The sequence below is a fragment of the Paroedura picta genome, chromosome 5 (assembly GCF_049243985.1).
Source record: "Paroedura picta isolate Pp20150507F chromosome 5, Ppicta_v3.0, whole genome shotgun sequence".
Lineage (NCBI taxonomy): Eukaryota > Metazoa > Chordata > Lepidosauria > Squamata > Gekkonidae > Paroedura > Paroedura picta.
Window position 1 is genome coordinate 22123623 of NC_135373.1, and position 27974 is coordinate 22151596.

Consider the following 27974-nt stretch of genomic DNA (forward strand, 5'->3'; position numbering starts at 1 on the left):
ACAGGCTTCCTCGGGAGGTGGTGGGTTTTCCATCTTTGGAAATTTTTAAGCAGTGGCTGGATAGCCATCTGACGGAGAGGCTGATTCTGTGAAGGCTCAAGGGGGTGGCAGGTGACAGGGGATGAGCGAGAGGGTTGTGAGTGTCCTGCATTTTGCAGGGGGTTGGACTAGATGACCCCGGAGGTCCCTTCCAACTCTATGATTCTATGTGTATCTGGACCCTTGCAACTGCATCTGCAGGAGTAGCACTGGTGGAAACAGAATGTACAGAAGAATTCTATTCCTTCCCAATCCCTACCTCCAGCTGATGCTGTCCCCTCCCAAAAATGATCACAGGCAGCAATCTTCTTTCTGTGCAGGTTTTTTTTCTCTTTTATATATAAACAGAATTATCTCCTACTTTCCAACAATCAAAACTCTTCAAGCCAACTCACACCTTCATTTTTGACAAAAAAAAAAACATCTTTTTTTTTTTTTGCTTTTCTTTCCTGTGATTTGAAGTCTCTTCCTTCCAGCTCACATTCCCCGGGGTCAGAGTGGGTCCAAGCGATCCAAAGATTTTCCCAATTCCGGTTGCAATCCTGGTTTTGTTTTCGGGGGGGGGGGGGGGGGTCTGATATATAGATTTATGCATATATATTAAAAAAAGAAACCTAAGAGCCTTGCTATATTACAAAGTTTGTCTAGAGCCATTCTTTTCATATTCCCTTAAAAAAAAAAGAACTGCTTGGAACCAGGGAGGGGGAGAGGGTGACCACCTCACCCGCAGAGATCCGTAATTGCGTCTTTTAAAAATTCATCTCTGGATTTATTTTTTTCTTTCCTTTTTTAACCTGAAGTCCTAAAACACTGCTGACGTTTAATTAAAAAAATTATATAATATCAAAAACACAAGAAAAACAAAGCAACCCTGCTGTCAAGCCAATCCACCACTAAAATTTTTCTGTCGTTCGGCCGGGTTTCAGCTATTTTACAAACAACGTACCTCTATACAAAAAAAAAAAAAAAAAAGCGCCCCAAAAAACTAATTGAAACAAAAAAAGGAAAGGGGATAGAAGCTTTTGGGGAATTGCTTCTCCAGTGCGCTAAACAAATGTTACAAAATGCAGGGGAAATGTGGAAACAGAGTGGTTTGAGTTAGGGGGGAAAGACACAATGACGGACTCACACTGTCTTGACCTTTTTCTCGATTCTTACTCATATGTAGCCTGGAAGATTGCTTGATTAAGCATTAGAGGAGAAGATGTGGGGTGATTTTAACCCCTCCTCCACCTGCATATTCTCTGGAAAACCTGCCCCTGAACCGCTTTTACCCTCAGTAGGGAGAAAAAATACCCCCAAAAAACAAATACAGGCTATGTGCACTTTCCCCCCCAAATGGGAGTAAAATCAAACTTATACCTGCATCCCCCCCCCAAAAAAAATAGGTGACAGCTGATCAGAAGCAGTGCTTTCAAGTGAGACAATAAAAAGGGAGGAAAAAGTTAAAAAGACGGAAGAAAGTTTTGTGTATCTGAGCCCCCAGGATTACAATCCAGCAACATCTAGTTGTGGCCAGAGCCCTGTGGAAAAAGGGGAGGCGGGTCAGGTTCACACGTAAAGGGAAATGTAGTGGAATTGGGGTGGCAGAAGGGAGTGCACCATTTCAAACAAGCAGGGGAGGCTTCCGAGCGACAAGTATTGCCTTTGCATAAAACACTCCCCGCAAGCAGAAAATAGAACATGCCTTGTTTACTGGTTTTCTACCTGCAGGGAGTTTTATTCCAAAATGGGATCCTTCAAATACAATCCCAAGTGGGGCAGCTTATTCTATTGCTTCATTCCCTTGCTTTAGGCCTATCCAGACATGCTCGGTTTACACGTGCGAGAGACTGAGATAGGCGTTAGACAAGAAATGCTGACTGTACCATCCAGCGGAGGATCACCAGCGGCAGCGTTAGCCTATGTCCCACCCTCCCTGCTACTTGAAAGCCAGCGTAGCCAGCAAAGGAGAGAGAAGTTTTCTCTCTGCAGAGTTAGCTTTCTACTTGCACCGAGGTTTTATGCAAAGGCTGGGAATCACCGCTTGGAGTTTTCCGCGATCTTGCCTGGTCAAACATCTCTGCAGCCTGCTGCTTTGTTCTCCTGCTGGCACGCACAAGGTCGTCTCGGTCGCAGTTGACCGGTCCTGACCATGCAAGCCATTGGCCTGCGCCAGCAGGGCAGTTGGATTTTACACAACCGTCTACGGGTGTCCACTAGCACGCAAAGAGAGCGAGGAAACGTGAGCAGGGCTTGTTTTTGCACGTGGGAGCCTCCGACGAGAAGTGAGCCAAAGAGGGTGTAGTGTCCGAGACCCTCTCTTGAAGAATCACCCACAAGATGCGGGGGCCGTACAGCTGCCCAAGCTCCCGGCCGCTCAGTTCGGTGGCCAGAAGCCCAGCCTCACTAGGTGCCTGCTTCCCGCCAGGTGGAGAAATCCTCAAAGGGCCAGGGAAGAAGAGAAGACACAACCGGACAGCTTGAAGGGCCAGGAAAGAAGAGAAGACACAACTGGACAGCTTGAAGGGCCCCGGACAGCTTGAAGGGCCAGGGAAGAAGAGAAGACGCAACCGGACAGCTTGAAGGGCCCCGTTTTGAAGGGTCCTTGCTCCAGAGATCCAGCAGAGTAGGAAAAGAAGTGTTAAGAGTCTACTATTTTTTTAAAAATGCAGCTGTCATCTCTTTAATCTTACCGTATCCTAAGTAAAGGATGAGAGAAGGGCCGGGGGGGGGGGGAGGAGAAGAAATCAGGAAAGAAAAAGGACACGGACGTTGGAGGATCCTTTTGGGAAAAGAAGAAGGGCTGGGCCGGCGTGGCTAATACGTCACATGGCTGGATTTCCTTCCCCCTCCCTCAATTCCCCCCTCCCCTCTGACTTCCCCACCTTGGGGGAGGAGGGGCTGAGGCAAGGTTCACTCAGAGGAGGGGGAAAGGGTCTCTTTGCGCTATATAAAAGGGACGTGGAGGTGGAGATCCCGTGTGTGTGTGTGTGGGGGGGAGGCAGTGTGCATGTGTCATTTGGAGGGGGGGGGTGTTACTGCCCCGGGGTGTCTCCCACGATCTCGATCCCGTGCTGCTGCAGCTGGGCTCTCAGAAGTGCATTTTCGTTCTTCAGTTCTTCGATCTTGGCAGGAGCAGGGGGGGGGAGAACGAGAGGGAAAGAAAGAAAAGTTAGTGGCTGCTGCCAAGTCCGAGGCCTACGAGGGCTGCACCGCTCCACAGAGCCGTAACGCTCGACAGGCTGCGGGCGAGGGCCTGTGGGTAAGCTACGCTCGGCGAGATCTGCTGAACGGGCCTCTGCGTCTGGCGTCTTGCTCGCCTGCAGTGGCCAACCGGATGCTACCAGCTTTTATTCCTGACCGTGATCATGGCTATTTTATTGTTGTTTGACTTATTTGGTTGCCAACCGCTGCGAGCCGGCTGGCTGGAGAGCAGCTGTCAACAAACCTAATTAATAGCACTAATAGTAATAACGGTAATAATAATGATAATAATAGTAACAACAATAATATACGTGGGGTACGGAGGCTGAGGCCTCCCCGACATTACAGCTCCCCAGCGGCCGGCGTTCAGGGGCTCTTTAATATGGAGGTTCTGTTTGGTCCCCGTGGCAACGGATGGGCCTCTATCTACTTCAGGGGTAGTCAAACTGTGGCCCTCCAGATGTCCATGGACTACAATTCCCAGGAGCCCCTGCCAGCGAACGCTGGCAGGGGCTCCTGGGAATTGTAGTCCATGGACATCTGGAGGGCCGCAGTTTGACTACCCCTGATCTACTTTGCTCCCCGACCCTGGAGGGAGAGGATGCGGCCCACGACCACCAAGGCCCACCTGCTGCCGTAGTAAGTCGTTATCCATCTGCAGCCTCTCGGCCTCCTTGAAGGTTTCCTGCATGCGCTGATTCGTCTGGCGTAGCTCCCGGATGTAGTCACAGGCTTTGGAGAGGATGCCGCCTTTACTCTGAGGGGGGAGCAGAAGTTGTCTTGGACCCCACAACGGCTCCATCGCTGAGCCGCAGCCCTCTCCGGAGAAGGGCCAGACGGTCCCCTCTTCCCTCATAAGAGATGGGAGTGGCAAACAATATACGCCCCAAAGTATCCACAAGGGTGCACATCCCACGGTTCCTGGGGGCCTCCCCATTGCTCCCCACTGAGGTGCCCCCCCCCAGATCCTTGTGGCCCTCCTCTCAAGCTTCCCCTTCTGCCCTGCAATCTCCAGGCACTACTTTTTGCCACAGGTCCCTTGGCACGAAATTGGGTGTCCAAAGGTGCACCTACAGCAAGGACATGGGGAGAAGCAGTGGCCATGAACTTAGCATGAGGAGTGGGGATGGTGGGAAAGGAGAACAAGGAAGAGATTATTTCTTTATACCCTGCTTTTTACTACATGAAGGAGTCACAAAGCAGCTTACATCTTCCCCTTGCTCTCCCTACAGCATTGGGGTCGAGAGTGCTCTAAGAGAACTGCGGTTTGAGAACAGCTCTAAGAGAACTGTGACTAGCCTGAGGTCACGCAGCTGGCTGCAAGTGGGGGAGCGGGGAATCAAAGAATTGGTTCTTATATGCCACTTTTCTCTACCCAAAGGAGTCTCAAAACAGTTTGCAATTGCCTTCCCTTTCCTCTCCCCACAACAGTCATCCTGTGAGGGTGGTAAGGCTGAGAAGAAGAATTGGTTCTTATATACCTCTTTTCTCCACCTGAAAGAGTCTCAAAGCGGCTTACAGTCGTCTTCCCTTTCCTCTCCCCACAACAGACACCCTGTGAGGGATTTGAGGCTGAGAGAGCCCTGATATTCCTGCTCAGTCAGAACAGCTTTATCAGTGCTGTGACAAGCCCAAGGTCACCCAGCTGGCTGCATGTGGGGGAGCAGGGAATCAAACCCGGCTTGCCAGATTAGAAGTCCACACTCCCAACCTCTACCCCAAGCTGGCTCTTCAAAAAGAGCTCAGCCCTCCCCCAACTGAATTCAAAAACCTTCCCTGCAACACAGCAGTCAAGAAGGGGCAAGATAGCTCTCTGCCACCCTTTGGGACCACCTCCTCCAGACGGCAGCCAAGGCCTCCTCCCTGCTACCCCTGCCCTGCCCTGCGGAGACCCTCACCGCTCCAGTCTTGCTGTTGTCGGTGTTGCAGTCTGGAATGATTTTCGACAGCTGAACGATCCAATTGTTGATCTTGTCCCGCCTCCTCCGCTCCACTGGGGACAAAGAGGGGAATGAAAGCAGCATAACCCTGCTGTTGGAAATGTCAGACGTGGGCAAATCCCACCTTGGTCAGAACAGTGCTATCAGGGCTGTGACTAGCCCAAGGTCACCCAGCTGGTTGCACGTGGAGGTGCAGGGAATTAAACCCGGCTTCCCAGATTAGAAGCCTCTGCTCCTAACCACTGCAGCACTGCACGCAACCAGTGCATGCTAAAGCCATGCAATGTTTCTTCGATATAAACCAGAAAAGGGGGAAAGGACCAGCTGGCACTGCAGCCAGGTGACAGCCCACAGGTGGCAGGAGGTGTCTTAAGACCAGAGAAGCTCAGGTGGGCCTCTTTAATAATTGTCTATTGGTGGTTGTGATCTGCTTTTGCAATAACATCCATATTCTGGTTTAAATACATAACTCTGAAAAGTACCATAGTGCAGATATGATGGTTTGGAGCATATGGCTGAACATCTATTCATGTGCTTTTTATGTTGCAGTTAATGCGGGACTTTTATGTGTGCTCCTCATTGTGGAACAAAATTTGAGCCCAGTGGCACCTTTAAGGCCAACCAAGATATATTCAAGATGTGAGCTTTTGTGTGAACGCCCGCTTTCTTAGACAATGTAACAAGAAACATCAGAGTACAGAAAGAGAGAATAAATTAGGAGCAAATTAGTAAACAGCATCACAACTGTTATGCAGCATGACAGTAAAGCTTTGTTGCTCTTAAAGGTGCCGCTGGACTCCCATTTTGTTCCGCTACTTCAGATTAGTCCATCCTCTTGGTGGGTTTACGCTTCCTGGGAACACTAAACAGGAGCCAGCTTTCAAAAGATTAGCAAGGCAAATGACATCCGGAGGTGCGGCGTGGACACCTGACTTCTTCGACAGCCATCCAAGCCCCTTTGGAGGGGTCTGGGGACAGCAGTGAGTCAGTGTGGCCAAAAGGGAAAAAAAATCCTAGAGCCAGCCAGGGAGGAGCAGAATACAAAAATAAAATCATATTTATAGAAAAATGGAGATCCAGTTCCGCTTGCCCACCTTCGTTGTGCTGAGCTCTCCTCCTCTCGTCTCGCGGCGTCCGCGTCCCGTCCATTTTCCTAGGTTTCCAAGGAAAAGAAAAAGGTCACCCAAAGAATAGATCAGGGGTAGTCAAACTGCGGCCCTATTGGATAGCATGCTGGGGGACTGGACTACAATTCCCATGAGCCCCTGCCAGCAAACACTGCGGCTCTCCAGATGTCCATGGAGTACAATTCCCATGAGCCCCTGCCAGCAAACACTGTGGCCCTCCAGATGTCCATGGAGTACAATTCCCATGAGCCCCTGCCAGCGAACACTGCGGCCCTCCAGATGTCCGTGGACTACAATTCCCATGAGCCCCTGCCAGCGAACACTGCAGCCCTCCAGATGTCAGGGGCTCATGGGAACTGTAGTCCATGGACATCTGGAGGGCCGCAATTTGACTACCCCTGGAATAGATCAACTTCATTGCTCCATTCACCACCTGAAGCAGGAAGCGGCAAAATCACATACACACACCCCTCTTAAATTTAAAGATCGGGTGGCAAGATCTCAATCTAGTATTCTGCCACCATCCTGGAAACAGGTAGTGGGAGACAGAACACGCCCTTCCCACCCTAAAATGAGAGGGGAAGAAAGGGGTATTAATAGTGCCCATTGGGGGAAATCCTGTTTCCTCCCTCCATTTCTCAAGGGAGCAGTGGAAGGAAAATGGGGAGGGGGGGAACAATGACAAAGGCACAATGTTTAAATGTCACTGTTACCCCCAAAGACACTCTAGGAGAGTGGTTCTCAACCTGGGGGTCGGGACCCCTTTGCATGTCGAACGACCCTTTCACAGGGGTCGTGGCAGGGCGAGCAGCTTGGCTGGGTGGGGGACACCATCACACAACAGCCTTGCGGGGCAGATTGAGATAGAGTGTACGTCTTTCTAGAGCAGCGGAAAAGAGCGGGATCAGCATGGTGGGACAAGAGGCAGAACTGAACTGAGAAACCCCGGAAAGAAACCAATTTATATACAATCATGAACAATGGATCTTCACACCCTTGGTCAGTTTCAGTTTAATTTCTGGGAAAGAACACTTGCGTAATTTTATGGTTGGGGTCACCACAATATGAGGAACTGTGTTAAAGGGTCGTGGCATTAGGAAGGTTGAGAACCACTGATTTAGGAGCTGATCAAATCTCAATGGTGTTTACCAGTGTTTGTGGGACACTTAAGACTGTGTGTGGGCATGCACGCAGTGACATCACACCTGGAAGTGACATCAGTGCATCAGTGATGCTTTCCCCACTCAGGCCCTGCCCCCAAACAGCCACCAGGAGCACAGAAATTATATCCCCTGTCGGAAAGGGTCACATGAGGATAGCCGTGAGGGATCTACATTCTGATTCAGGGCAGTTCCGGCTGCATTTACTGCCTGCAATGAGAATCTCTGCCATATTGCTATCCTTGGCAGCATCTCCACCGAAGAGGGGAACCTGAGCAGACAGTAAAAGGTAAAGGTATCCCCTGTGCAAGCACCGAGTCATGTCTGACCCTTGGGGTGACGCCCTCTAGTGTTTTCATGGCAGACTCAATACGGGGTGGTTTGCCAGTGCCTTCCCCAGTCATGACCGTTTACCCCCCAGCAGCAAGCTGGGTACTCATTTTACCGACCTCGTAAGGATGGAAGGCTGAGTCAACCTTGAGCTGGCTGCTGGGATCGAACTCCCAACCTCATGGGCAAAGCTTTCAGGCGGCTGCCTTACCACTCTGCGCCACAAGAGCAGACAGTACATCTGAGCAATACCCGGGGGGGTCTTGGTTACCAGGTAGAAGTACGGTAGCCAGCCTCCGCCCTATGGTTCCCTCTGCTCCCAGAGCCATACGTACGGAGAATAGGGGTGAGTACGGGGGGCGATGGTGCGTTGCGTTCCCGTCTGCAGTACGTCTTGAGGAGTCATCATTACGTAGAACTGGCCTAAGGAGGAACCAAGCAGAGGAAGGGCCCGTGTTAACGCGGGAAGTCCGAACAAGCTAGGGCGCAAGGAAAACCTTGCCTGCGGGAAGTAGAAACTTCATGTGGGGGACCACTAGGGGCTACAAGGTGCCAATAGGTAGATCTGCACACATGCTGCGATTCTACAAAAGTGCGCCAAATGGGTTTATGCTTCTTGTGGATCACTGTTTCTGATTTCCAGATGGAAGAATGAGCAAGTTCTCACAACTTCTGAGACCTCCTTGTATAGCAGCTTGCAATTCTGCAGGGCAAGGAGAAGGCTGAATGCCCTTTCTTGTCGAAAGGAGGGCAACAGATATGCACATTTCGCAACCTTACGGCTGACATGATTCAAATTGCCAACGAGCAATGAGACAACCCTGCAAAATTATACTCAAGAAAGTAAAAGCTTATGTATATACGTGCAGAATTCAGCATTCATAACTATGGGTATCAACATTATTATTTTATTATTATATTTACATTAGATTTCTAGCCCACCACTCCCAATGGCTCCCATATATAAAAACCCCAATAAAATATCCCAATAAAATTACACTAAGACCAAACTACAACAATCTCAATATGTCCAGAAGCAGCAGACTAAATGGGGGGGGGGGGGCGTGGGGGGGGCGTGGGGACGATGACCATAACCCGCCTAAGAATAACTAAGAATAACATAAACCATGTGAGGACATGCTAGAGAGAACAACGGAAGATGCACTGGACATATAGAATCATAGAGTTGGAAGGGGACTCCTGGGTCATCTAGTCCAACCCCCTGCATGATGCAGGACACTCACAACCCTATCGCTCATCCACTGTAACCTGCCACCCCCTTGAAAACACATCGCGCTTCCTACCTCCGGCTTGGGCTAGTGACTGATCCGTCGTCTGCACCGACACTGCCGTGGCGTCCCCCACCGTCGAGGCCGGGAAGTAAGCGAATCGGGCCTCCCCGCTGACGGCGTCTGTTGCCGGGCTTCCGCCATTGCTGAACGGGTTCTGGATCACGGCCTAGAAAACAGCACAAGGAGGCTCAAGCATGTGGGGTCGGGGTCTGATCGCCAGGGCCAGGGAGGGAACGGAAGCTGCTGGGGTTGCAAACAGAGGCTGCTGGCAGAGAGGAGGCCGGATTCCGTAACATTTCCCAGCAGCCTTGCAATGAAGATGCTCCGAGAGCACACTGCCCCCCTGTGGTTAAAATGGGAAACCTTGCCGGATCGAATGTGAAAAATGCAGTCATTTGGAACTTATTTTTAAAATTCATTTATGCTCCACTTTTCTCCCCAGCGGGACTGGGGCAGCTTACATCATTTTCATCTTCGCCATTTTATTCTCCAAACAACGCTCTGAAGTGAGGCTGAAAGAGTGGGATTCGCCTGCATTACAGTCTCCCGACAAGCTTCCATGGCCAAGTAGGGGTTTGAACCTGCGGCCCCCCCTCAGATCCTGGCCCGACACGTCAACCACGAGAATACACTGGCTCCCTCAATGCTGACATGGAATTAAACAGCTGCTTATCCAGCCCCCTTTTAATCCACAACTAGCCAAAGGGAGGAATTGTTTCTCATCCACATGAAATAAGATTTTTTTTTCTTTAAGAAGGTCTTCTCTGAAAAAGGGAGGGCCTGTTAATATTTTCTGTTTCCCAGGCCTGTTACAAGACGGCTACCACAGGCAATCTCTTGCAAATTGTTGAGGCACTAATTAATCACAGCCTAGCTCATTAAAACTGCCCCATGTGCAACCGGCTGGGTGAGCTTGGGCCCAGTCATGGTTCTCTTAGCCCTCTCTCAGCCCCACTTTTCTCACGGGGTGTCTGTTGTGAAGAGAGATAGGGAAAGCAATTGTAAGGCACTTTGAGAAGCCTTCAGGTAGTAAAAAGTGGGGTACCAAAAACAGTTCTTTATTATTTATTGTTTTTAACGTTTTTAAAGCCTACATTTTATCGATGTAAATGGATGTAGTACACTGCCCCGAACCGCATGGGAGGGCATAATAATAATAATAATAATAATAATAATAATAATAATAATAATAATAATAATAATAATAATAATAATAATAATAATGGATGTAGTACACTGCCCTGAACCGCATGGGAGGGAATAATAATAATAATAATAATAATAATAATAATAATAATAATAATAATAATAATAATAATAATAATAATAATAATAATAATAATAATACCATCCTTATTTTACCGTTTGAGATGGCTCTGTCTCTACTCTGGCTGTGTCTGCCAGGAGACATCTTTGTTGGCAGACTACTCTTTAAAAAAAGCCAGTTGTGACTATTTTGGCACAGGCCTGAACAGAATCTGCCAGTTCACGCTGGAGCAAACCACAAGCCAATAGATTGAGTGTGCACAGCCAGGAATCCAGGGCTGCAGAGTTTGCATTTCAGGGAACCTTTGCCAGCTGGAAATGAGGCAGCTGGTCCTTCTGGGTTCACAGAAAAAAGCAGGCGTAACAACAAAAGAAGCTCCAGAAGCCACATGATATCCAAGGATCCTCTAATTCAGTCCTCTCATTGGCTCTTTGGGGTCACATGAAGAGAAAGGCTTCCACCAGAAACGGAGAGACTAACTGGAGACCTCAAAATCTGAATTCAACGCTGGCTGAAGGCAAACTTTGCGTTCTACCGCCATTCTCTTTCCAGGGATTTCAAAACTTGTGCAAGTTTTTCCAGGGCAAGGTTCAAATGACCTCACGGTGGGGTGGGGGAGAGAGAGGAGAGGGCATGAGAGCACTGCATAAGCAGAAGCCAGTAACCACATCCTGGTGGCGTAGTTCTCCGAGGGATACCACCAATTCACAACCTGAAAGCTAAAAATAAAACACTCCGCAGGTAGCGGAATAGAAACCTCAGCGGCGTGACAGCCGAAATGATGGAGCAGTGAGAACTCCAAATCCCCACATTGTCACAAAGCTCTCAAGGTGATCTTGGGCCCTCTCTACCAAGGGATGGGCTTTCTCAGTACGGCTGAAGACTCTACCTAGGAAGTGGCACCAAATTCCGGGGCCAAGAAGCCACCCCCTTACCTGGGCAACAGCCTGTTGGCCGCTGGTGAACGCCGCGGTCGAGACCACGCTGACGGCCCCCGTTGCGTCCGTCTGTCCGTCCAGCTGACTGTCCGTCACCTGGACTACTCTGTATGTTACCTGGGGGAGAAGAGGCACAGAAGAGTCACTCTTGGCCAGGGGGGGGGGGAGAGATGTTTTTCTTGGTTGGTAATGCCTGTCTGGAAGGAACAGGAGGGGGGGGGTGCTAATAGAAAACATGAAAATGAAATTGCTGATGTTCAAGGAAAACACGCGCTCTAAAAGACACAACCCTGATTGGAAACCTTACCAAAAAAATCCACACATGCGCTTAAAAACACCACACAAAAACACACACGCTTGGAAACAAAAACCCACTAGTCCGCCAATCAGTGCCTTTTTGGAAGAGAATTAAAAAGTGACTGGTATTCATATTTATAAAGACTGCTGCTGAAGACCACCAATTCCACAGAGAGACCTGGAAGCGGCTGGCCCACAACCTTTCTACATGCAGGGAGTTTTTGGGGGACACGTGTGCCATCACATGACAGTGCCGCTGGTCAAATTGCAAAAGAGTGCAGTCCACAAACAAGCCCCTAAGCCTCAACGCACAGCCCATGGGCACTTTGGGACCTTCCCTGGCACCCGCCAAGAAAACAAGGGTGGCATTTGCCCAGCGAGGCTCCCGATTGGCCTCTGGAGGTCTGAATGGCTGTGCAGTTTTTTAAGAACGCTGCTTTGGCAGCATCGGCCACCGTGACACAAGCTTCTTCATAGTGTGGGGAAGCCATTTTGTGGCTGCCCTCACCAAGCAGTGTCAGAATTCCAAAAATGGCCGCAGGCACACAAAGGCTGGGGACCCTTGCTCTATGCCAGGGTTCACTCAGAGGGGAGCTGGCCAGAGGGCACCATTGTATACCCCAGGCCCTTTCCTCTCTCATCCGCCTCAAGCCGCAATGGCAGGCCCAATCCTTCCTCAAAGTTACCTGTCCTCCATTGTTCTCTGTGCGGAACTGGTATTGGATATTATGGTCTGTGAAGGCCGCTTGCTGGACGCTGGCGATAGCCACTGCAGTCTGCTCATCCGCGTTCGTGCCGTCTCCTGGGAAAAGCAGGGACATCCGATTACCTATAACGGGCATCAGAGGTGGGGGTGGGAGCGACATCTGGAACTCTGCTGGGTCCAAGAGATGGCCTGGCTTATGGGAGTGGGGGAGGGGGTGAGGGTCAGAACAGGGGAATGAGGGTGGGCTAGAACCGAGCTCCATGAAGCCTGCCATTATTGGCCTCTGCACATGAGTGGTCCTTTTGGGATTTAAGGGGGACGGATTGCACAATCTCGAACTCATGACAAATTCACGTTGCATGTGATGCAAAGTTGTGGGAGACCATGGCATCCCTACAGAGGACCAGGAAGCCGGTGTCGTTCCCCCAGCTAGCCTATGTCTCCCACAATGCACTACTATCACTTCCTCAATTCATCTGGCCCTAAACTTACCTCTTCCAGTATACCTATCTGTATCATAAATAAAGCCGGACAGAAATGGTGGGAGGAGTTGGGACTCATTGCCTACTTGATTGGCTGTCCGTCCAACGAACGACCAATCAGGTAGGCTGTGCCACCCGATTGACCGCCCATCCAACGAACAGCCAATCAGATAAGCTGTCCCACCCCTGGCCACATCCCCGTCCACTGTCAGCCCGCTTCACTTGACTGCCTGAGAGGGATAAGGCAGCCAGCAAGTGCGAAGTGGAAGGACGGGGGTGGGACTAGAACTGCAGCCGGTACCAGGGTTTGTGAGGGAAGGGAGCCAAAACTTGGCCTTGTTGGAGCATGGGGGGTGGGTAGGGTGGGGAAGGCCACAACCCTTGCCAGCAATCTCCCCTGGGACCTTTGATGGGCCTGCGGGGGGGGGGAGTAGGCAGTGCTCCCCCCTGCCCCGGGTAGGCAGTGCTCCCCCCTGCCCCGAGAAGGTCCACCGTGGCCTCTTCAGGCTTTGGCAGGCCTACCCGGGGTGGGAGGGGGGGGGAAGGCAGGAGGCAAGTCCCCAGCAGTGCTCCCCACCGCCCCAAGAAGGACCGACGTGGCTTCTCCGGGTCTCTGCAGGCCTGCCCAGGGCAGGGGGAGACAAGGCTAGCGCTTGTTGTATTTTAAATGACAAGAGGCTATTTTGCTAGTGAGGATACACTTGCCAAAAGTTGTTCCTGCCTCGATTGCCAACCTCCAGGTTGGAAATTAAGAAACAATCCCGTGTAAGGCAAAAAGAAAAAGAAGAAAAAAATCTCCAAGTATTAGCAGCAAGCTTCTTTACTTACTGACTGAATATATATATTTTCTTAAGTGCTTTCTTAAAATAGAAAGATGTCTTATTGAGAGAAAGGAAAATTCAGCTCTTTGGCGTGGCAAGTCAATAATGCACTTCTGATGAAAGAATTGAAAATAAGAGTATCCGTTCGCTATTTCAGTGCTTATTTCCCCCCCAATTGTCTCATCTTTGTCTTATCAAGTACCACGCACATTTTCTACGCACTCTGTGAAGTTTCCTTTGTTAAGCAATTGTCATCATTACGGTGAAGTTTTGTTTTCAAGTACTTTGTGATGAACCCCTGTTCTATTTTGATGAAACTACTTGATATGCAGCTACTCAGTAAAGAAGCTTTCTGCTAGTACTTTGAGAAACAAATATTGAGCTTTTGCCTTACACTGGATTGTTTCTTAATTTCCTTTTGACCGTGGGGCCAACTTTCTATAGCACCTCCAACGGGGGATTGGGGCTGAAGATCTCCCGGAATCACACCTGATCCTCAAAGAAGATGAAATGGCTGCTTTGGAAGGTAGATTCTATGACACAAGGTCCCTCCCCTCCCAGGGAATCACTTCCCAAATGTCAAGGAATTCCCCATCCCCGGGGAGACAACCCTACTCTTGAAGAAGAGGAAGAAGAGTCGGTTCTTATATGCCGCTTTTCTCTGCCCGAAGGAGGCTCCAATTGGCTTACATTCGCCTTCCCTTTCCTCTCCCCACAACAGATTCCCTGTGAGGGAGGGGAGGCTGAGAGAGCCCTGATATTACTGAAGAAGAAGAAGAGTTGGTTCTTATATGCCACTTTTCTCTACCCGAAGGAGTCTCAGAGGGGCTTACATTCACCTTCCCTTTCCTCTCCCCACAACAAACACCCTGTGAGGGTGGTGAGGCTGAGAGAGCCCTGATATTACTGAAGAAGAAGAAGAGTTGGTTCTTATATGCCACTTTTCTCTACCCGAAGGAGTCTCAGAGGGGCTTACATTCGCCTTCCCTTTCTTCTCCCCACAACAGACACCCTGTGAGGTGGGTGAGGCTGAGAGAACCCTGATATTACTGCTCGGTCAGAAGAATTTTATCAGTGCTGTGGTGAGCCCAAGGTCACCCAGCTGGCTGCATGTGGAGAAGTGGAAACCAAACTCAGTTGTCTGAATTAGAATCCATAGCTCTTTAACTACGCCACCACACTGGCTCTCTACAAGATGAACAGTATTTTGCATGGGATGGGACCGCCACTCTGGAAGGGGCGTGTGGGGATTGTGATGCCCGCTGCGGTCCGGGCAGATGTAGGCCCAGAGGGGTCCTGTCGGAAGAAGACTAAACGCTCACCTTTTTCCCATAATACAGACATTTCGCATGTCTTATATTATTGGGTGGGTTCTGGGCCAGCCCTGGACCCCTCCTCACCTTCTTGCAGCTCGACTCCCTCCTCTCCTTCTTGAGGTTTTTCGTGGCTGTAAACAGACAAACAAGAAATGGGGTGGGGAGGGGAAAGAGACAAGTCACTTAAAAACCTGAGAAAGAATCTGTGTTGGTTGAGCCCCTTCCTATGCTTTAAAGTTATTTATTTTTAAATTTATTGACTACCACTTTTGGACCAATCTGACTCGTGGCGGTTTACGGTAAAAACACTGATAAAATTACAGCATTCCCAAGCAGCATTATCCCATTTTACTCCCTCCTCCCTTACTGGTCCAGCACAGGCTGATGGTCCTTCCTCTGCATCCATTGCTGATCAGCCTTGGGGTAGGGATGGGGGTGGGGGGCTTCCTGCCCTACATGTTCAGGGCATCTTGAGGAGACACCCCAGATTTTCCACAACCTGACCTCAACCAAATACCTGGTGGAAGAGCTCCATCTTGCAAGCTCTTCAGAACTGTGATAGCTCCATCAGGGCCCTCAGCTCTACTGGGAGCTCATTCCACCAGGTCGGGTCCAGGATCCAAAAAGCCCTGGACCAGGTTGAGGCCAGGCACACCTCCCGTGGCCTGAGAACCATCAACAGATTCAAACTCACAGAGGGAAGAGCCTTGTGGGGGGCATAAGGAGACAGGCTGTTCCTCAGATATGCAGGACCCAGACTACAGATGGCCTTAAAAGGTTAATCCCAAAATCTTGAACTTGCTCCAGAATGCAACCAACGCAGCTGCCTCAGCGCAAGCTGGATACGGGCCCTGCAAGATGACCTGGCGAGGACCCTAGCAGCTGTATTTTGCACCAACTGTAATTTCCGGGTCAAGGACAAGGGAAGGCCCGCATAGAGCGAGTTACAGGAGTCTAGTCTGTAACTGAAGGTTGCGTGGATCACTGTGGTCAGGTGTTCCAGAGACAGGTAGGGTGCTAGTATCCTGGCTTGGCACAGATGGAAAAATGCCACCTGGGCTACTCTGGTGATCCATAGATAGAGAGGTGTTGAAGATCACCCCCAAATTCATGGTGGTTGGTACAGCCTCCAGCTGCACCCCACCCAGGGAGGGGAGGCGCACTTCCTGGTCCTGCCCCCTTCTAGCTGGCCACAGGACCTCCATCTTGGAGGGACTGTCAGCCAACTCTGCCTGAGCCACCTAGGCATCACTTCCAAACATCTGGTACACATTTCCGGGGGTAGGGAGTCCAGCCGTCCATCCGTCCATCCAGCAGAGATAGAGCCTCAGTTACAAGAACAACACCCATATGGTCTAGGGCAGCTGTCCCCAATCCCCGGGCCAGGGACCGGTCACGGTCCATGGATCAGTCAGTAAAGGGCCGCGGCTCCTCCCCGGCTGCTGCCTCAGGGGCTGCCCTGCCACTCTGCCGCCAGCTCACCTTTGGTGCTCTCCGGTGGCTGCCATGGCTAGGGCTCCCTCTAGGAGTGGCACTGCACAGCTACTGCTGGCAGTGCCCCCCAGTAGGTGGCGGGAAGTCAGGGGCACCAGCGGGAAAGCAAGTGGAGCAGGGGCTCAGGCGGCGGAGATGTCCCTCAGCAAAAGACTACCCCCCCCCCCGGACCTCAGTAAAATTGCCAAGCATTGACTGGTCCCTGGTGATAAAAAGGTTGGGGACCACTGGTCTAGGCCCATCATACCAGGGAGACCCCCCCTCCCATGCGTCCCCCAAAGAGCTTAATGGGCTAGCAGGCAAAACTTGCTCAGGATCTTAGCCTTGGTCCTGGCCTGGCAGGGGCTTGCCAAACACAACAGCTCCGCCAGGCCTATGGCTGAAGCCTGCAGTAACATATGAATGATGCTGACCTCTCCACCGAAGCCTTATTTACACACCACCTAGGGCTGAAAAGATCCTCCCAGCTCCTGTCTCTCTCTTTCTTAGTAGGACAAGAACTACCAGATAGGCAACTGAATTTGTTTGAGGTTTTAATGCATTCGATCATCTAATACAGGGGTAGTCAAACTGCGGCCCTCCAGATGTCCATGAACTACAATTCCCAGAAGCCCCTGCCAGCATTCGCTGGCAGGGGCTTCTGGGAATTGTAGTCCATGGACATCTGGAGGGCCGCAGTTTGACTACCCCTGAATAGTTCCTATTTTCCCCACTGTATTTTACCTCGACGTGATTTTACTGCGATCTCATGGATGGACTCTGCCCTGAGTCACATAGGCTAGGGCGGAAAATAAATATCAACAATAACAACAACACAACCAACTCCCTTTCTAAAGGCCAGGCATTTGGGGACAGAGGAACTGCACAATCTCGGAACCGATGCCCACAAGCGTGAGTGACGATCCGGCATGGCAAATCATAGAGGCAGGCAAGGGTGACAAGTGTTTCCCCCATGCCTACTTGTGCACATGCCAGCTGCTTGCGTGGAACAAAACGCTTGAGGGCAGGGGTGGCCAAACCATGGCTCTTCAGATGTCCCTGGACTACAATTCCATAGGTTGGAAGGGACTCATGGGAATTGTGGTCCATGGACATCTAGAAAGCCACGGTTTGACCATCCCTGCTCAAGGGTCATGGAATTCCATGGAACACATTGGGGTTTGTATGGGGGTTACCTCCCCCCCCCAATTCTCTCCATGACCGTGACTGTGGTATTCCAGGCCGAGATAACTATGGAATCACTGAATGGGAAGGTGAACTCTGTGGATTCACTGCAACCTTTATTGGAGCTTCCGCCATAGGAACAACCCGTGTGGCGTAGTAGTCAGATTACGAGTCCTGGGTTCAAATCCTTGCTGTCCTACGAAACATGGACTCTTCTTCAGAGTTCCCTGGAGAAAGGAGTTCAAGGTTTGCTTCCCACTCTTTCCCCCTGCTTATGGGAGCGCAGAAGAGAGATCTATCAAGGGACAGGCAAGAGAGACACGCTTTCCACCCACCCACCCGTTATATGCACAGAGGATCTGGCCACAAAGAGTATGCAGACCGCTGCATCAGACGGCTGCTTTGCTCTACGTTACAAGACATTTCCCACAGTCTCCGGCAGCAGCTCACAAACTTTGTACTTGCAAAGAACCCTCTTCTTGTGCACCCATCTAGAGCCTCAACTCATTGCCACACTGCATTCTCAATGCTCCCCTGTGGCCAGGGAAGATCTGTAGTAGCAGGCCAGCCTGCCTTCCCTGGAGGGTCGCTCGCTGTCCTATATCTTCTCCTTCTTTGTTAACATTTCTAAGAACAGTTTCCCCAGAATACATCCTGAAAAACCACAATTATATCGTCGGCTGAGACGCGCAAACCCCACGTCAGCCCAAACAGCTCCTGGGCCGAGAGAAGCTGAACTCTGCAAACCACAGGAGGAGAGGGAGGGCTCGCCTGCAAACTTCGTAATTCTGCGCACTTCAGAATTCCGCCCATCTAGAAGAGAGGCTACTCTTTTTGCATGAGATCAGAGCCCTGAATGAGAGGTCCCAGGGCTTGCAGGGCCCTTCCCTAAAGTCCTAATGGCCATTAGCATCGCTAGATGTCACTGGAGCCCATTTCCCCTGTTGGCCTACAGACCTAGCCCCTCTCTCCACAATGGAAGTGGTCAATGATCGATCAATCGATTGGCTGGCTCCTGCATCTTACTTCCATTGCCAAGATCACCACTTCCAGGGGGTTCCTCAAAGCCTGACCAATAATTCAGAGATTCTTCCATGGTCAGAATGGTCTTTAGGCTGCCTTAAGACAGTTCCGCAGGGCTTGAAAAAACAGAGTTGTTCCGCCAGGCCTATGGTGGAAGCCTGCCGTTTGACATCTAAATTTGCCGATTTCTGTCTGCACCCACCAAATTATGCCCTGCAGAGAGGGTTATGCTGCCGCTCTCCCCATCCCAAACAAAAGACAAGTCTCTATGGGCAATACCAGTAATTAATTGTATGATGTTTTAAGCATTAATTTTAAACTAATCAGATTTCTGGTTTTTTTGTATCCTATAATTTTTATTATGCGATTTGATTCATGCTGTGATTCTGCCTGGAGTGTGCTGAGATATGACAGAATTAAAGCCACACAAAAAATAAAAAATAAACGGAATAAATGCTGCCATTCTTAGCATACTAATTCATGCCCATAAGGATGTTATCTGGCCTTACATGGTATGGCTACAGAATATCCACCAACACACCTCTTCTCTTTGCTGCTCCCATTAGAATCATAGTCTTCGAAGGTCCCTCCAGGGTCATCTAGTCTAACGTCTGCAGAATGCAGGAAATTCACAACTGCCGACCTACACACAGTGACCCCATTTCCATGACCAGATGATGCCCCCTCCAAAAACCTCAGAATCCTTATCCACTCTGGCATTCAGGCATGCCCCAAACATATGACACGCTGATACCTTTCCTTCTTGCTGCTAGACTAAGGAGAGCATCAGGGCTGCTCACACACAGAATCTTTACCTATAAGGTAGGAGCAGGCTGTAGGAAAGGGAGGGGTCCAGGGTCACCCAGAAAGCCTGTGGTGTAAGTCAGGCTGGGGGGGAAGACAAATGTATGCTCGACAGGCCTGAGGTCTCTTGGGTACATGCGGCAACAAGCATGTTTGCATGCACCTTTTGCTTGCAACATCTATCCTGAACTGTTCACTCGGAAGGTGCCCTGTGCACCAACACTACAAACAGGGCATAAGACAGTTGTTTTTTAAACCTGGGGGTTGGAACCCCTTTGTGGTCAAACGACCCTTTCACAGGGGTCTCGGCAGGGCAAGCAGCTTGCCCGGGGGGGGGGGGGGGCGCCATTTACACAACAGCCTTACGGTTCGCCTGTCCGGAGCAGTGGAAAGGAGCAAGATCGGCATGGTGGGACAAGAGGCAGAACTGAACTGAGAAATCCTGGAGAAAAAACAATTTATATACAATCATGAACAATGGATCTTCACGCCATTGGTCAGTTTCGGTTTAATTTCTGTGAAAGAACCCTTGCATAGTTTTATGGTTGGGGGGTCACCATAACATGAGGAACTGTATTAAAGGGTCATGGCATTAGGAAGGTTGAGAATCACTGACATAAGACAACAAATAAAACAAACAAAAACTCCAGAAAAATATGGAGCTGGTGTTATGGAGCAGCTAGTGCCAAAGGAGGATTGAGAACACATATGTTCAAATTAGAGACGTGCGTTTGGGGATTTCCATGCCCAAACGGTGTTCAAAATGTGTGCTTGTTTAAAGTGCCATCAAGTCACAACTGACTTCTGATGACCCTGTGAGTTTTTCAAGGCAAACGGGGCTTTCCTCTGCTCAGCAACCTTGGAATTCCTCGACTGGCTCTCATCCATACACACCAGGGCCGGCTCTTCTAAGTTTCTGATATCTGACCAGATCAAGTTAGCCTGGGCCATGCTGAGCCAAAAGTCAGCAGAGAACTGGGGTCACTGCTGCGATCCATAAATACCTGAACGTAGACCCCTTGTCCCGATGGCTCCAGGCCACACAGCTCACTGAGAGCCGCCACAGTGGTCATGCTTTCTTTCAGCCCAGCCTACTCTGCAGGAGTAGCGCAAGGATAAATGGAGGAGAGCATATGCCATGCTGGGAAAGGGCGGGACAAAACCTCAACAGATGAGAGGACTCTCAGGTTATCGAGGAAACCGAATTCTCCCTTTCTTTAAAAGAAGCAAGTTTCTAGTCCTCACTGAGGCTGAGAGATATCTGAAAGCTATTGGGTTACAACTCCTGCTGTTTCAGAAGCAAAGGGAGTAGTTGTTAGGTTTTCAGAGATCCATGGGATGAGCTGTGCACCCTATGGTGATTAGCAAAAACAGAATATTTCCAGAGAGAGACAGAGACAGAGAGAGAGACAGAGAGAGAGAAAGACAGAGAGACAGAGCAAAACTTAAATCAATGCAGAATTGGTCAAAACATAGAGAATCTATACCGTCCACTGCTGTTTTATCTGCAGGTTGCCAAATTGGTGCGGAATTCGTATCACTCCATACGATCTCTCACCATGCAGCACCCCAGATTAGCACAGCCGTGTGCTTGCATCAGAGGAGGGGTTCTAAAGCTCCGCTACGCGGCTCTCACTACTCCGCCGTAGCGCTCCTGGAAGCCGGAGATCTTGTTGCTGATGTCTGCATGGCGGGTAAAATTAATATCCTTTGCTTTCATAGAGACAGGATGGAGGCGGGCATGCATCCGCCTACAGAGAGGCGAGGGAACGCATTAAACGGCCTTAATCCTTCACACTGGCAGGGAAAGATAAGGCTCTGTATCTATCTTGACACGACCACGGCAGAAAGGCCGCCAGGCCGCCAAACGGCAGACAGGCCAAAATGCCTGATGGATAGGAGAGGAGGCTGGGCAGCAGAGCTCCTAAACGGCCGGGCCCTTAAAATCAAAGCAATCTTAGGAATCTCTCGGATAGGAGCTGGTTTTGCCCGTTCCATGCCCCAATTTTTGACTTCCTCCAGCTCTGTATCGATCTCCAACAGCTTTTGCCCTGCAACACCAAAAAAAGCTATGCCATCTTTTCTTAGACGGTTACCGGAACAACCGGAAGACTTTCCTGGGAGCGCCCTCCTCCCCTGTGACGCCAGATCCAGTTTTTCCTTTGGCCAGGCAGGGACAGGAGAAATATTTCTAGGATCTCTCCCCTGCCCCTCAGCTGTGGCTTGGCCTCGTAAAATCTGCTATCCTATTGATGATGCCCTGGCTTTGTGGCGAAGGATCAATGCTCTTTCCCGGCTCCCACAGACAGACGGAAACCACTCACACAGCTTAACTCCTTCAAGCCTGTTTCGAACCCATCACCCAGCGTGCCACTCCACCCTGAGACAGTCGGAGACCCTCTGGCCGAGGCTAGCACCAGGGTTTCCTCTGGCCCAGCCAAAGACTTTGAAATTATAGCGATGTCTTCCGAGTCCCGTATCTTATCCGAAGCTGAAATTACCGGGTGTCTCGTTGGGTCCCCGTTGGGATGGATGGTGAGAGATAAATAAATGGAAATAAACTAAATAAACCAAAGACGGCTACATGAACTGCATCAGACCCTAAATCTCCCTGCGTTACATGTGTGTGATTCTCCGGAACCAGCATAGAAGTACATGCTTTAAGCAAGCTTCGGTGCGTGAGTACTTCCATCACGCAGATCACATTTCTGCCTTGACCCCAAATGACCCCACTGACTTGTATGAATGCACAGACAGGAAACACCACATCCTAGAAGTGGGGTCTGCTTAAGGCAGGGGTAGTCAAACTGTGGCCCTCCAGGTGTCCATGGACTACAATTCCCATGAGCCCCTGCCAGCAAATGCTGGCAGGGGCTCATTGGAATTGTAGTCCATGGACACCTGGAGGGCCGCAGTTTGACTACCCCTGGCTTAAGGAGTATGGGGGCTTCCCCAAAGCGCCCCTGAAAATATTTCGAACTTCTGGATGAAGTCAGAAGTGGCCAAAAGGCCACTGTGCTGAATCTAGGGCGAACACAGGAGCCCTGCTGTCCAGCCGCTGCCTGAAGACTGCCAGTGAGGGGGAGCTCCCCACCTCCTTAGGCAGCCGATGCCACTGCTCAACGACTCGGATTATGAAAATATTTTCCTCCTACGTAGCAGGCACCATTCTACACTTAGTTTAAAACCATTACTGTCCTATCCTCTGCTGCCAATAGGAACCTTCCTCTGCCCTCCTCCAAGTGACGACCTTTCAAATACTTAAAGAGAGCAATCCTGTCCCCTCTCAACCTCCTCTTCTCCAGGCTGAACATTCCCAGGTCCCTCAGCCTTTCCTCCTAGGGCTTGGTCTCCTTGCCCCGGATCATCCTCGTCACTCTCCTCCGCACCCTTCTCAATTCTGTCCACATCCTTTGTGATGTGAGGCCTCCAGAACTGCACACAGGATTCCAGGTGGGGCCTGACCAATGCAGTACACAGCAGGACTATGAGATCTTGCGGTTTTGATGTGATGCCTCTGTTGATACAGCCCAAGACTGCATCTGCCTTCTTTATCCCTGCATCACAATGTCTGCTCATATATAACTTACAGTCCATGAGGACCCCCAAAAGTATCCCCTCTCCATGTGAGATAGGATACACAAAGTCAGGGTGGAGAGTTTCCCCCAAACCTTGGCTCCTTAACTCTTTCCCCATAAGGAACAGTTTTCATTCATGCATATTGGGGGGGGGGGGGGGAGGAAAAATCAAAGAGGAGAAAAGGAAACCAAGAAGAAAAGCTGCTTCAGTTTGTACCCTGAGTTCCACGGCTTGAGTTTCAACGCATCAGGAGAACAGAAATAGAGTGACACACGGGAGAACGACCAGAAATTCCCCACCCCTGAATCTACTGGGCACATTCTCTCTTCTCTCATCCCATCCTCACAACAACCCTGGGAGGTAGTCAAGGCTGAGTGCATGCCTGGCCTAAGGACCTGTCGGGGAAGCTCAGTGATGCAATCCCAGTGATGAACTTGTAGCTGATTTATGGCGACCTCTCAAGGGGTTTCTAAGGCAAGAGATGTTCTGAGGGGGCCTGCCATCCCCCCCCCCTTGGCGTGGTGACCCTGGACTTCCTGGGTGGTCTCTCATCCAAGCCCTGAACAAGGCCAACCTTGCTTATTATCATTTATTTATTTATTTCAATTTATTACCCGCCACTCCCAAGTGGCTCGTGGCGGGTTACAACAGTCTGAATAAAATCCCCAATGAAACTCCCCTTAAAACCACAGACATAAACACAGAGATCCATAATCGCAAATCAAGAAAAGATCTAAGGAGATCTAAGGAGAGCAGCCTAGGTGGAACCATCCAGCTTAAGACTTATAATTACTACCCCCCCCCCACACACACACAAATTTATTCCCCAAGTCAGCCCTTCTTGTATTTTGACAGCCCTGGAAGAGTTTCCTGAGTGGGTGGAAGTGATTTAATTGTTCAGATTTTTTTTTTTAAATTGTTAAACAATTATTTGGTGACAGAACCATATGCGATCATGTCGACCTGGCCCTCTCTCCCAAAATGGCCAATGTTGGGCCTGGAAAAGGGATGGGGCCTGTCCACAGCTCTGCTTCTCCCGACCCTTTTTCTGCACCATCGTACCACTTCTGGCGTTTCTCAAAGCCTGAAGAATCTTTCAGGGGGTTCTCAAAGGTAAAATAGTTGAGAAAGCCTGCCCTAAGTACAGATCTGAATTTATTTATTATATTTATATACTGCTGTCCCCGAAGGCTCAGGGCGGTTTACATCAAACAGGAGCGATACAAGTGACTCAGTTTCTAACAATACAATAACAGTGGAAACTGTTATGGGACAATAGAACACTGGGGAGAACAAGTCAACCTGTACTGATGGCCCAGTGAGATGGGTGAATCTGCAGTGATGGCTGTAGGAGGGAGGCTCGGGGGGAGTGGAGAGAGATGGGAAGTGGTGGTTTGGCTCGACCTCAACCAAATGCCTGGCGGAGGAGCTCCCTTTTGCAGGCCCTGCGGAACTGTTCGAGTTCCGTCAGGGCCCTGATCTCCTCCGGGAGCTCGTTCCACCAGGTAGGGGGCCAGGATGGAGAAAGCTCTGGCCCTGGTTGAGGTCAAGTGAGCTTCCCTGGGGCCAGGGACCACCAGGAAGTTGGAAGCGGTGGAGCGCAAGGTTCGTTGTTGGGTGTAGGCCGAGAGACGATCCCTCAGGTACACTGGGCCCAGACCACATATGGCCTTAAAGATGATAACCAGAACCTTAAGCCTGATCTGGAATTGAACCAGGAGCCAATGCAGCTGCTGGAGGATGGGCTGGATGTGGGACCTCCGAGGTGTTGCTGTGAGGACCCTGGCAGCAGCGTTCTGGATCAATTGTTGTTTCCAGGTCAAGGATAAGGGCAGGCCAGCGTAGAGCTAGTTGCAGAAGTCCGATCTAGAGGTGACCGTCGCAAGGATCACTGTGACTAGGTGTTCCAGGGCCCAGTAGGGCGCTAGTAGTTTGGCCTGTCGAAGGTGGTAACCTTACCAGCCACGTTACCTTCGTGATCTGAGCCTCCACTGAGAGGGAGGCATCAAGGATTACCCCCAGGTTCCTGGCGGAGAAGGTCACTGATAGCTGCACGCTTCCTCGCTTGGACCTTTCCTGCCCCTCCACAGCAGGGCCTCCATCTTTGAAGGGTTGAGCTTCAGGTGACTCTGCTTGAGCCACCCCATCACTGCTTCCAGGCAGCTGGCTAATGCTTCTGGGAGAGAGTATCTCACCCCCGGGGACTGGCTGCCATTCACATTAAGGAAATGCTGCCCCCCTTTGCTTCCTTCCTGCCCCTAACTTGCCCCCATAAATGTCAAGGTCATCAAAGGTTCCTTCCTAGAGACGAATATCATTGCCATTCCCCAATTCCAAAAAAAACACTTCCAGGGATCAGACCAAGAAAAGGAAGGAAGACAGATGCAGGGAATCTTGCCAATGTGGTGTAGTCATTAAGAGTGTCCGACGAGAACCTGGAAGACCCAGGTTCGAATCCCCACTCCCGCCCCGGGAGCTGGCTGTGTGACCTCAGGACAGTAAAAACTCTCTCGGCCCAACCAAACGCACAGGGTGGTCATGAGGATAAAACGGAGAAGGGAATACAGGTAAGCTGATTGGGGTCCTGATAGGGGAGAAATAAAGTAAATAAATAAATCCACTTCTTTGCTACATGCACAGCCAGCTGAGTAGAGCAGTTAGTGAGCTGGACAAATATGTGCGAAACTCAGGTTCGAATCCCCGACTCACCCCCAGACAGCCTTAGGGGCTTCCTGGGTGGTCTCCCATCCAAGAGCTGATCTTGCGTAGCTTCTGAAATACACACACACACACGCGTACATATTCCACAGAAAAAGTTGCAATCCTGGCCCAGCTACATTCCATGCCAGTAAAGCAGTGGCACATAGAGCTGCTTATTTGGGGGTGGAGCCTGGAGTGGGCGGGGTTTGGGGAGGACAGTGACTTCAGCCCAGTATGCTGCCATAGAGTCCCCTCTCCAAACCAGCCATTTTTCTCCAAGGGAAAAGATCTTTACTGCCCTGGGGGACCAACAGGAATTCCAGGAAGTCTCCGGGCCCCACCTGAAATCTGACAACCCTAGCCCTGGCAAGGCACAGGCAGACCTCAAGATCCAGGTTCAAGTCACACAGCTATAAACCACAGGCACGCCAGGATTCCATCCCTGTCACCTTCGCCCTCCCCACAGGACACTCACTATTATAACATAACAAAGGTAATAAAAGGTTTATTTTATAAAGGTGGCTGTTGTCCAAATTACGGAGAGAGAATGGAGAACATGTACACAAAGTGCTTTGGATCCTCACATTATGCGATATAAAATGATTATTGTTATGATTATTTGAAACTCATTTTCTCTCGGCCTGATCCACCTCACAGGGCTGTCGCGCCAGCTGTCTTCTGTGCGCCTGATCAACCTTATCGGCTTGTGGCGCTGGCAATTCTCTCTCGGCCTGATCCACCTTGCAAGGTCGTTGTGAGGATGAAACGAGGAAAAGGAAAACCACATACATTGCTCTGAGCTCCTCGAACAAAGGCCCGGAGAATCATATGTGACACTTCCGAGCCCAGGATAAGCGCATGGAGCATTCACACGATCCTTATGGTACACTTTTCAACTGGCTAGGCCTGCCAAGTTGCCAGTGCGCTACAAGAAGCCGGGCCAAAGCTCTCCCACAACCAGGGAGCATGGGACACCCGGGGAGAGGGGGGGGGGGGGCTTTATGACACTCAATAGTTGTTTTGCCCCGTCGGGGCCACTGAGCCCAGGGCAATGCGCAGGGCTACTATTCCCAGCTTCTCAACTAGTGCGCAGGCGGTGCGCGCAGAGCCCCGAGTCCTCCGTTCTTAGGCTTCAACTCTCTCCCGCACCCCCCATTGGAAACCCCCCAAAACTGCAGGATCGCGCCCCCAGGACTCCACTTCTCCCCCCCCCCCCCGCCTCCTTCTCTGCCCGGCGATCCCGCCCCAGACAACGCCGCCTTCCTTCTTCGCAAGCCGCTCTCCTTCCCCCGGGGGCGCGTTCTCACAAGTCCCCCCCCCCACCCCCGGGCTCCACGGTCCCTCGGCAGACCCCTAATCCCCCGAACCCACCGCCAGGGGCCTGCCCTGCCCCCCATGCAAGGCTCGCCCCCCAGCCCCGCCCTGGCCCTCTGACAATACCGCTTCGCAGACCCCCCCCCCCCCAAAAAAAAAGAAGCCAGCCAGCGAGCAAGCAAGCGGCCGTCCCTTGTCCCCGCCAGCCGGGACCGAAGTGGCCGGGGCGCCCCCTTAGCCCCCCAAGCGCTCGTCTCCCGAGCAGCGCCTCGTCCTCCATTTTGTTCTCCCCCTTCTCTGTGCTGCTGCTGCTGCTGCTGCAGCCGCAGGAGGAGGAGGCGGCGGCGGCTCATGGCCGGTTTCCTCTCCCCTCCCCCCACGCTGCCTAGGCCCGGCCGCGACGGCGAGGATCGAGGCCTTCAAAGAGAGCCTGCGGGCTGGGAAGGTGGAAAGGGGGGGGGGCGCTCCTCTTACCTGGCGGCAGCAGCGGCGGCGGCAGAGGCAGTGGCTGTGTCCAGGCCGGGATCCAGCATGTCCATGGGGGGAGAGGGAAGGGGGGGAAGGGAAGGGAAGGGGGGAAGGGAGAGGGGGGGGAGAGAAGGCGACCAGGGGGGGAGGGAGGGGTGGGGGGAAGGGAGGAAGGAGAGAAGGGGGGAGCGAGTCGAAATCTCACGCCGGATGGAGGTAGAGGGGACGCGGAGGAGACACGGGAGCCGAGGCGCTGATCACGGGGACAAACACTCGGGTCATGTGAGGAGGAGAGCGAGCGAGCGAGCGATCCTCTCCCTCCCCGCCTTCCCCAGCTGGGAGCCCGGGACACGTGAGGGGGAAGAGACGGGGCGAGCCGCGGGAGCCCGAGGCCGGAGGACGCGGCGGGGCTGCAGGCAGGCAGGCGGGCGGAGCGCGGCGGCCGCGGCGGCCTGCCTTGGAACGTTCGGCGGCGGATGGAACGTTGCAACAGCCCGAGCGGGGAGGGGGAGGGGATAGAACGTTGC

At 51.3% G+C, this 27974-nt stretch overlaps 1 protein-coding gene across 3 annotated transcripts; it reads right to left on the reverse strand.

Annotated features, from left to right (window-relative positions):
- Positions 1-345: 345 nt before the first annotated feature.
- On the reverse strand, positions 346-27936 carry LOC143837283 (upstream stimulatory factor 2-like). Of its 3 annotated transcripts, none has more exons than XM_077336913.1 (10): positions 27454-27936; positions 14986-15032; positions 12263-12405; positions 11277-11396; positions 9087-9240; positions 8118-8205; positions 6260-6318; positions 5124-5218; positions 3854-3982; positions 346-3146 (listed from the first exon to the last, which is right to left on the reverse strand). In XM_077336913.1, the coding sequence occupies exons 1-10, from the start codon at positions 27516-27518 to the stop codon at positions 3057-3059; spliced, it is 990 nt and encodes a 329-aa protein (XP_077193028.1). In that variant the 5' UTR covers positions 27519-27936; the 3' UTR covers positions 346-3056. The 3 variants fall into 3 exon arrangements, with proteins under 3 accessions (XP_077193028.1, XP_077193029.1, XP_077193030.1); XM_077336914.1 differs by having other exon boundaries at positions 12263-12378; positions 27454-27933; XM_077336915.1 differs by lacking the exon at positions 27454-27936 and having other exon boundaries at positions 12263-12378; positions 14908-15032.
- Positions 27937-27974: the final 38 nt, after the last annotated feature.

Bases quoted from the DNA above. Each gene is read 5' to 3' on its own strand.
- LOC143837283 (XM_077336913.1), bottom strand. From the start codon at position 27,518: ATGGACATGCTGGATCCCGGCCTGGACACAGCCACTGCCTCTGCCGCC. The intron at 9,241-11,276 runs GTAAGGGGGTGG...GCTGTTTTCTAG, and splicing joins GCCAACAGGCTGTTGCCCAG to GCCGTGATCCAGAACCCGTT. The intron at 6,319-8,117 runs GTACGTATGGCT...TTGGAAACCTAG, and splicing joins CGTACTCACCCCTATTCTCC to GAAAATGGACGGGACGCGGA.